Source organism: Chenopodium quinoa, unplaced genomic scaffold (genome assembly GCF_001683475.1).
Source record: "Chenopodium quinoa cultivar QQ74 unplaced genomic scaffold, ASM168347v1, whole genome shotgun sequence".
NCBI lineage: Eukaryota > Viridiplantae > Streptophyta > Magnoliopsida > Caryophyllales > Amaranthaceae > Chenopodium > Chenopodium quinoa.
In genome coordinates, this window is record NW_018744790.1 from 925,688 (window position 1) to 936,432 (window position 10,745).

The window sequence follows — 10,745 nt, forward strand, 5'->3', positions numbered from 1 at the left end:
GCGCCAAGCGCTAGGCTTTGGCGTCAAAAATCAGGCTTGGCGCCTGGCGCCAATCCTAGCGCTAAGTCTATTTGTGTGGCGCTGATTCTTTTTTAGCGGCGCTAGAACACCCAGACACACAGTAGGGTTGTTCTACTTCTTTGCGACATATTTTGGGTTCCTTGGTACGCAGTTAGCCCCTCTAAGCAATTTGACATGATTTTTAGTAATCGGCTTGATTGCACAAAGTGATCGACCTGATGAAAGATCGTCTCACTTAGCTTAAAGCGCCTAAGCATTGGCTCATTAACAAAAGGCACGGACATAGTGGTTCATTCGCAAAAGGCACGGACATACAGGTTCAAAAGCAACAAAAGCGCCGACGTACAGGCATAGGGGGAGCAAAGTTCAAGCGAGCTTTTAAAGATCGACAAGCGGAGATCTTCGGTAATTTCCTTTGGAAAATTATTGCAACAAATGAGGATAGCTTCAAGTGAGGATATCTTCGGCAGTATTCCCTAGCTTGCAGAGAGTTTTCACAAACAACTGAAGGTAATTTCAAGCGAAGTTGTCTTCGACCATGTTCCCTTAGACATGGAAGATGGTCATTATGCGGATGAAGGTGATTTCAAGCGAAATTATCTTCAGTAATATTCCCTTGGACGTGGAATATTATCAATGCGGATGAAGGTGGTTTCAAGCGAAATTATCTTCGATGGTATTCCCTTGGACGTGGAATATTATCAATGCGGATGGGGATTGTTTCAAGCGAAGCAATCTTAGATAGTATTCCCTTGGACGTGGAATATTATTATAGCGGGAGAGGATCGTTTCAAGCGAAGAAATCTTCTAAATTGGAAGCAGTTACAAGCGTAGCAGTTTTCAAGCGGGATGGCATTCTCTTGGCAAGAGGTAATCAAAACAACAGTAAAGCAGCAACAAATCGGTTACTTCAGAGACGTGTGCTCGACGGTGCAAGATACGCGTTTCTTAACTCTCTTATCTGTTTGACTAATGCTAGTTTTGTAGGTATCGGCGTTACAAGAGTGATTTAGGATCGCAGAACGTTCTGAATCATTCTCCGTCCCTATCGATACTTTGACTTTTGTTTTTGAAACTTGCGTTTCTCCAAACTCAGTCAAAGTGGGGGCTTCTGTAGACACCCATTTGTATCTCCTCGAAACCAAACCCGGTGATGAGAACCTTTCACGTCGAATCATAATCGAATGAAGTGAAAGTGTGGAAAGTTTAGTGTTGCGGATAGTTTTAATTTATTTTCTCTTCTCTCTGTTTTTAAAAACTTATTTTAAGAAAACAGTCAATCCAGTTTGGTTGGTCCATGATATGGGTCCAATAGTAGTTTAGTTGGATGGGGCTTGACAAGAGCTTTCCAACGATATATTATAAGCCCAATTCCGATGAATATTGAGGAAGTTATGGCCAATTTACTAAACTGAGCCCGTTTTGAGCCTTATATGCGGCCCAATGATCTATGGGAGGGCCTAGTATAGATTTATCATTCCTAATGCAATTAGGAATGGTTTTAGTCTTTTAGATTCTTCTAGGAGGTTCATTTCATTCCTAATTCAATTAGCATTGATAAATTGACTTTTGTTGACTTTTTAGAGTTTTAATTAAAATCAAAGAGCATTTTTGAGGAAAAATACGATTTTATCTTCCTGTACGGCAATTTTATCTGATTTTAAGAAAACGCGTAAATTTCCAGATCAGCGCCAAACGCCTGTAGCGCCTGGCGCCAACAGCCAGCGTTGGCGCTGGTTCTGTTTTTTTGTGCGCCAGATTCTGTTTTGATAATTTTATCTTTTTGGCTGATTTTCTCTATAAATAACTTCGTAAAAACTCCGTTTTCATTCACCTACAACCAGTTTTCATTCATCAATTCTCTCTCTTTTTTTTCTAAACTAGCTTTTACATACAAAATTCCGGATTCATTAGATCTAGAAACACCTAGCCATATTCGAAGTTGCTTTCGCCCTAGACGTGAAAGGTTTAATTTCTGAGGGTTTGGTCCCAAATCTCTATTTCAATTATTTAATTTAATTGTTTTGATTTTATATTTTCCTTGAAGTTACTAACGTGTGTATTTTGTTATTAGAAAGAGGTACGAGGCATCAAAGTAAGTACTTTAATGGTTTTTATTGATGTTATGATGTAGAAATCATGTTTAGATTGTTATTATAAATTCCTAGTATCATGTCTAGGGTAGCTTTAATATCAAATATGTTTATTATGATTCCTGTGATGCTTCCTATGTTCTTCCTAATATTTATGATTGTAAGTATCATGTCAGGGTTAAAGTTTTGATTTTTATAGCTTAGTGACATGCTAGGGTTTGTTATTAATCTTGTTAGTATCATGCCTAGGATCTTGCTATGCTTTAACATGATTATTATTATTATTAATATGATTGTTATTATGATGATTATTATTATGATTATACTTTATGATTTATGATTATAATTGTTATAATTATTATGATGATTATTTTTAATTATGATTGTTATAATTATTTTGATGATGATTTATTATGTTGCTTGATATATATTTATTGTTATTGCTTGATCACACCTTTTATGCATGTTTAAAGGGAATTGGTACTTGTAATCACGCTTAATAAGATAATTAATAATCTTGTTAGGGTTAATATGATTATAATTCAAGTGATCGCCAATAACAGTTTATTTGTGCATTAAATTCAACCAACATAGATAAACATGTTTAGGGTTAATCCTATTGATTGCATGTTAGTCAGAAAGCGCACATGAATACGATCAGAATAAAGTAGAGGCCTATTATTAGGGCAGGTTCAATCTCTTTTAGGTTGGATTTGTACCTTCATCCCCGAACCCTTATTTGGTTCAAGACCTTATGGAGTTGACGATCTCTTAGATCGTTAAGGGGTTTAACCTTCAGCTTGTGAACGATTTACAAGTTCCTAAAACTTGTTGGCGACTCTTTTGCTCTATCTTCTTCCCTTTTGGACGCCACCGTACTTTAGTGTATGATAACAGTGGGGTTCAAGCTAGAGGTTAATGCTTGAAAATATTCCCTACATGCGGCCATACTTCTTGGCATATTCAATTGTGGTCTACACAGACCAACCTCTGAAGAAGCCATTCTCAACCTTAGAAGCAAGTGGTCGTATGCTCAAGTAGGCCTTGGAAATGAGAGGCTTTTACATTGCGTTTAAGCCGAGAAAAGCATTCAAGGGACAAGCCTTTGCTGATTTTTTAGCTGAGATGACTCGGCCGGATCTGCAGCCAGCCGGAGACCAGGTCTGGAAGGTGTTCGTGGATGGTAGTGCAACAGCTACCGGGTGTGGTGCAGGTGTCATATGTCAGTCTCCTGAGGGAGATAAGTTTTATTATGCTCTGAGATTTCAGTTTCAAGCCTCCAATAATGAGGCCGAGTATGAAGCCCTCCTGGCCGGCCTTAGAATGTGTAAGGCGGCAGGAGATACAAAAATTGATGTAAGCTCGAACTCCCTACTTGTAGTCGGCCAGGTGAATGGAGACTTCGAGGCAAGGGAGACGGCTATGATGAAATACCTGAAAATTGTCAAGGAGGAGGCTAAGGGCCTAGATCATTTTACTCTACAACAAGTTCCTCATTCGTCTAATCATCAGGCGGACGCCCTCTCTAAATTAGCATCCTCAGCATCATGTGATACCCCCCCAGGTCAGTATTTTGGGAGGTAAAGGAAAGAAGGAGTATTACATATCATTGATAGAAGCTCCACTTGGATGGACGGGATCATATCTTATCCAAAGGATGGATTACTCCCGCCCTATCCTAAACAGAGCTGGCTGGTGAAGAAGAGAGCGGCCTGGTTCGAAATAAAGCAGGGGGAGTTGTTTAAAAAGGCATTTGTGAAGCCATACCTGAAGTGTATTACTCCTGAGAAAGGGCATGATGTCCTGGACGATCTTCACCAGGGGCAGTGCGGCTCTCAAATTGGAGGACGAGCCTTGGCTGAAAAGGCTGCCCATCTAGGATACTACTAGCCGAGCTTAAAGTCGGACGCCATGAAAATGGTGAAAAAATGTGACAAATGCCAGAGATTTGCAACCTTGATCCACTGCCCCGCCAACAGTCTGTCGGCCATCAGTAGTCCGCTCCTCTTTGCCAAACGGGGGATGGATATTTTAGGACCGTACACGCCAGCATCTGGTCAAAGGCGTTATGTGTTTATGGCAGTAGACTACTTCACAAAGTGGGTGGAGGCCGAGGCTGTAAGGGGCATCAAGTGGACGGATGTTTCAGCCTTCATATGGAAGAGTATCATTACACGTTTTGGCGTTCCTCAGTCTATGGTGTCCGACAATGGACCCCAATTTGAAACACCTCAACTCAAGGAATGGTTGGAAGGTCGGGGCATAGCTCATTGCTTTGCTTCGGTCGGCCGACCACAAGCCAACGGCCAAGTAGAAGCATACAACAAGTTGATCTCCAATGGTATCAAGCGCAAGCTTGAAAAGGCAGGCGGCCTATGGGCTGATGAGTTGGTCAATGTATTATGGTCCATACGAACAATGGCCAAGAGCTCCACAGGGGAAACTCCATTCTTTTTGGTGTATGGTGCTGAGGCCGTCCTCCCAATTGAGATGTATGAGCCCACTCTTAGAGTGATGCTATATGATGAAGTGGCTAATTGGGAAGTCATGAAGACCGCCTTAGACTTCCTCCCTGAAGCTAGGGGCAATGCGGCGCTAAGACACAAAATTTATCGCCTAAGGATGACAAGGGCATACAATCGCCGAGTGTCAAAGCGGCCGCTAAAATTGGGAGATTTGGTCCTAAGGAAAATGGAGGCTGTGGGCCGAGCAAATGAAGATGGAAAGTTGACCCCAAACTGGGAAGGGTCGTATCGAATCAGGGAAGAAGTTCGAGATGAAACTTACCGTCTCGAAGCCATGAACGACCGACCTATTCCGCGGACATGGAACACTGATAATTTGAAGAAATATAATGTTTAAGTTTTCTGTAGTACTTAGCCAAAAAGCTGTATATACTGCTAGGTCTGTTGACCGAGTAATATAATTAAAGACGTACGGCCACAACAATGTAATTTTGACAAATTAATGAAAAGTCAAACATTGTTATATTATTTTCCATTCTATTTATGCTTATTTGCACTATCGTAGTCTACACAGAAACACCGCGTGAAATTTGTAACTAGGTTGCTTGCAACACAGCAACCCAGTCGCAAAATAAAATAAAACAAAATATGAACGAGTGACTTGACCTTAAGTCACATGTATACGTCCGTCCCTGATTAAATCACTAAGACGGACGGAAAAGGAAAGGTACCCTATGAAACCCCTCTAATGGGGCAAGGGCATACCTAGGCATTCTAGCCCAGCCAAACTTAGAAATTTTAAGTTAAGATAATACTTGAAATTTTTTGGGTGCGTCCGAACGATAGTTTCAACGGACAACTCACATAAAGCCAATCAAACGGCCGGATAATGTGTTGATTCGGCGTATCACCTAGTCCAAGGGCAATCATTACTATGATTTGATTAACTTACTATTAGTCATACCCCCCAAGGTATAAATTCTACCAAGTCAATCAAACCGCTCAAAATATGGACTAGGTGAACGCCGAAAAAAGGGGCATACCCCCCATTGTACGAAGATACAAAAACGTGTAAATAAGTACGCGTACGAAAAGGGCAAAAACATGTTAAATATAAAGATTGCAAAGTATGAAGCAAAATAGAAAACTTGAATTAATAAAAAGACCGCTCAAAAGGCGGCAAAATGTCTTACAGAAAACCGCTCAAAAAGGCGGCAAATAAAAAATAATAATAATAATAGAAATTGACCAAAAAGAAAGAAGGAGCTGAAATTAAGGGGCGGCTAGGGTTGGAGCTGGATCCTGGACTTGGACGGGATCTTGAGAAGCGCCAAGGGACGCGTCCTCAGCTGGCGCCTCCTTGCTCTCCACTTCACCGTCATTGCTGGCCGCCACTTCTTCATTTTCCTCATCCTTTGAGGTTGTTGGTGTGGCGTCCAGCTCAGGAGAAGGCTGTCCAGGCTTCTTAGCTTCTTCCCTGAGGTAGACGAATTTGAGGCGTTTAGTGAAGCGCTCTTGAAAAAAGGTCGCCTCTCCCTCGTCCACCATGAGCTCGAACGCCTCGAAGAAGTGGCTCTTCAGCCTGTCCTCAGCGTTCTGTTCAATGCGGACGACCTCGTCTGCACTAGGGGCCCGAGGTGTCTTCAGCTGCAGATTTAAGTCCTCAACGGACTTCTTCAAAGTTTCCACCTCGGCCTTAAGTGCGCCCGCCTCGTCCAGGGCCTCCTTTAAATATTTTTGGGCCAAGGCCACCTCACTTTTGAGCTTTTCTGAGGCCTCGAACCCTTCTTTCCAGCGCTGGCCGTCCAAGAGGGCCTGATCCCTCTCCTGCCTCATGGTTTCCCTGGCTAAGGTCTCTTGTTCGAGGGCCTTAACCAGTTTCACCAGATCTTCTGCCTGCCGCGTTGCCTTGTCGGACAACGCATTGATCTAGGTCTCAAAATATCGGCGCTGGACGACCGTATCCCCAGTAACAGCATCCTGGGCCTTTTGGACCTTCTCCCAGGCACGCTTCAACTTTTCGTTTTCTTTGTCCTTCCATTCAAAGAAGGCGGTCAGTCGCAGGAAAAGATGCGCATAAGAGAAAACGGGTTAGTGGATCAGAGAACAAAGAAATTGGCTAAGTATGAGGGTTGAAAAAGTTACCTCAGCGCTGCAGTTGATCATTGGACCGAGGAAGCCCTCATGAATTCCCCGCAGCTTATCTCGCTGCTCAGCAGAGACGGCCCGGGCCATGGCTTCCCGCATGGCCTTCTGTCCGCCCCAGTAAGGGACTGGCCAGGCAGCTTCATCTGTAGCTCCTCCGTAATATCTACACGCGGACGCAAAGAGTTTAATTTAAGCTCAGTCAAAAAAAAAAAACAAGAGGAAGAAGCAAGAGAACTCGAACTGACCGTCGGAGAAGCTTGGGGCGTTGAGGGGGTTGAAGATGAAAGACGGAGGCGGCGTAGGCTCTTCCTCTTCTTCACCCGTCCGGCCAGGTTGGTCGCCTGCCGACTGAAAGGCTTCAAGCCAATCAGATTCGTTGACTCTTTGTACGGGCGGAGTCACTTCTGGCCCGGTCGGTTTTGTCGGGGTCGACTTACCCCTACTGTCCGATTTCTCGGACTTATCATGAACCGGTGTGGCGGCCGGATCCATGGACTTGGAGGCCCCGCTATCACTCAGTCGGGGTTGTTCTCCTTTGGACTGATTGGAGACAGTCCGCGACGTGGTCTTGGCCGCAGTGGTGGAAGTGGTCTTAGATGAGACCGTCTTCCTTTGCTTGGACGCCCTCCCGTCCTTGTCCGTCTTGGAGGCAGGGGACGACTGCTTCCGCTTGGACCTAGGGGTCGGAGTTGACAGCTGAAGAGGCAAAAGTTAGCGAAAAGTGAGCAAGATAATACAATTGATTGGCCGTGTCTAGCTAGGAAGGAGATCTCTTCCGTAATACCAACCCGGACGCAGGGATACGTCCGTGCGAACCCAGAAAGGAGGACCTTCCAAGCATCCCAGCACGGACGAAAAGAAGAAAAGGAGGTGAAAAGAATATACTTACTTCTTTAGATTGCTCGTACAGCTTCCGACGAGCCTTGTAGCGGGCCAAGTCAATCTCCGACATATTCACTTCCTCTTTCTGCTCTGAGTCCACATCTTGTACGCCTCAGCTGTAAAAGAAAAAGAAGAAGTGTTAGAAAATCCTTCAATTTCAAATAACTTATGTATGTGCAAAAATATATGTCCATGCGTCCACCTTGGGGCAAGTTCTGTTACAGGCCGTAGGCGGACATGAACGTGGGATCCCGAAGCCAGCTGGATAAAGGGATCCAGTTACTTGGAACGCGCTCAGTTTTGCCGTTCCTCTTCACCCTCTTGACTTTGAAGTATTCAAGCTGGTGCTCCTGGCTGGGGTGGACAGGTGGCTTATCAGGCTTGAGGTCCCCACGTCCAAGCTAAATTGGTTCAGCATTAAACCGATTCATCCGCAAGTTAAATTCAACATCTTTGGTCTTGATGCGGTAGAATCGGTGCTTCCAGTCGCGCCATTTGGAGACGCGGTCAACCACCATCATGTAGTCCCTGGTGGAGCTCAGAATGAACCAGCCGTCCGTATCCGCGTCCAGCTTAGTTAGTGAGTGCATCTCACAGAAGACTGCAAAGTCCGGCTTGAAGCCTTTGCAGATGCACGTCACCAAGTACCCAAAAATGTTCAACCAGCTGTTCGGGATCAGCTGGAAGAGAGCAATGTCGTATTCGTCCAGGATGGTGCGGACAAAGGGGTGGAGAGGGAAGCGCAGTCCGGTGTCTAAGGCCGCCCTATAAACACTGAAAGACCTTTGACGTGGCCTCTCTTCCTCCCAAGCAGCCACAACGTGTGACTTCCTTGGAGGCTGAATCTCAAATCCCTCCCCAAGATGGAGGAATGCCTTGTATGTTTCGAATTTGTAATTTAGGTAGCCCAAGGCCGTGCTACCCACCGTACAGGCGAACGGATCTTTGAAGTTTTCAATGTTGGCAACATCCTCCTCGGTAGCCGCCTCGCCCTCGGCGGCCAGCGCTTCGCCCTCGGCCGCCACCGCTTCGCCCTCGACCGCTTTCTCGACCTCTTCCTCCTCTTGTTGAGGAGCACTCCCAAACTCATAAGACAACACTCTGTCCAAATCGGCTGCCTCTGCTGAGCTGTGGCTTCTAGAGCTACGGCCGCCCCAGGAAGAGGTAATGTCTTCATGAATTAGGGGCCTTTTGCCTTTGTCTTTGGCATTGGCCGCCTGTCTCCCAGTAAGAGGAGCTCTACGAGGAGGCTGGTCGGACGGTTCATTAATTGAGACCCCAGTCCTTGGCCTGTCCGACCTGCTATATCGGAGATAGAGTTCCAAAGGAGTGGGGACGGAAGGATCAGCGTCCGCCCGAGAAGAGGAAGGAGGTCCTTCACAGAGTAGCAACTCAGCCCCATCGATGACCGAGTTGGCATATTGGGGGAACCTTAATCCCGGAGTTCGCTCGGACGTTCCCCCCGCGGCCGAAGCGCCCTGAGTTCTTTGGCGCTCTTCAAAGGAGGAGGTTACTTCCACGGCCGAGCAGTGAGTGCCCATGGAAGCAGTCGTAGGAGTGGTGGAAGGAGTTTCTAAGTCCGTGTTGTTAGAGTTATAAGGAGGCCTAGGGTGCACCAGACTACCGTCTGGGTTTCTGGCCGCATGACGATCATGCGTCTGCATTGCTCTTGCCATGTCCGACTGCAGGGACAAAGAAGAATAGGTGGAAGTGAGTTGGTACGCACTAGAAATGGACTCACTCCTTAAAGGAGACAACTCGTCTTCGTCCACTCTAGACTCCTCAGTCCCAGGCGAACGGCCGGCCTCATGAGGAGAAACGGACGAAGCCGAGTGTTGAGCCATATTTAAAAAATGAAGAATAAAGAAATAAAAATGCAAGTAAAGGAAAAGAAAACAAGCGGTCTACCTCTATACGTGTAGAAAACTTGAAAAGTCTTGAAGGTTGACCGGAAAACTCAAAGAATGTGCCCGGAAAACTCAAAGGAACGGCGGAGCTCATGAAGATTCAAAGAAAAAGGCACTTTCTCTCTCTAAAAGCTCGGACTTCTCTCTAGAAAATGCAAAGTTCCAAAGTGTGAAAATGAGGTCAAACCCTTTGTATATATAGGCAAAATTTATGGGGGTTAAATGGTAAATTCATCTTTCCCGCCTAAAAAGTTGAACGGTTATAATTTGAAAATTTAACCTAGAATTTGAAGGGGCAAAGGACGCCTAATAACGGCACATCCGAAAATAAACTGATAAGAAAACGGAGCTAAAGCTCCCTCCGCAATAGTAAGACGACCGAAATTCCAAAAACGAGACGGCCTACCGTTGTCCGCGCCATCTGCAAAGATGGGCGTTCGCTCTAAATTTTCAGGCGGACAAAAGTCATCTGTCAAAACCCTAATGCACTCGTACGCATCAAGGCTATTTAGGATTAGAGGAGGCGGCCTGAAAGCGTACGAGCCACCCCCTCTGAGGGGAAAATGTTGAGGGTAAAAATACCCCGTACACGTGGACCAGTCCCGTAGCGACACGTGGCCCAGTTAGAGGGTGACACATGTCACTATGGGAAGATGCCACGCGTCCAGTCTAAAAGCGTTGAAGGGTTCAGGCCAATCTTGTAGCAACACGTGGCCCATTTAGAGGGTGACACGTGTCGTTACAGGAAGATGCCATGTGTTTAGGGCATATATGACCCCTAACATCAGCACGCAAAAGAGGCCTAATTACATCAGGGCCCAAATCCCAAGAGATATCATTGAAAGCCGCAAAGCGGCGCCCCCAAAGCAACACGTGGCATTCTCTGATTGCGCAGTCAATCACGTCACGCAATTTTAGGGTACAAACCCTAGAAAGGGGCACGAGTTCCACCCCTATAAATACCCCAATCATTTATGATGGGAGAGGTGGATTAAGACATTACAAGAAACAGAGCATTAATAGCTCCAACTTCTCTCTACTTTCTCTCTCTAGCCTTTTCCGTTTCCGATCACTGACTTGATCGTCGGAGGCGAATATTCCGATAACCGGGATATTCGTTGTTTTGCAGGTCCAACCGTCTCGTTGCTAGGAGAGCGTGACCAGTATCCAAGGAAATCCAATAAATACCCGAAACAAGATTGGCTTCAAGAAGACAAAACTGTGAGGAA

The 10,745-nt window shown here is 45.4% G+C and overlaps 1 protein-coding gene across 1 annotated transcript; it reads left to right on the plus strand.

Annotated features, from left to right (window-relative positions):
* Nucleotides 1-4,031: 4,031 nt before the first annotated feature.
* On the plus strand, nt 4,032-4,976 carry LOC110703859 (uncharacterized protein K02A2.6-like). The gene has a single exon (XM_021881636.1). It carries the CDS (start codon nt 4,032-4,034, stop codon nt 4,974-4,976), a length of 945 nt encoding a protein of 314 aa, XP_021737328.1.
* The last annotated feature ends 5,769 nt before the right edge of the window (nt 4,977-10,745 follow it).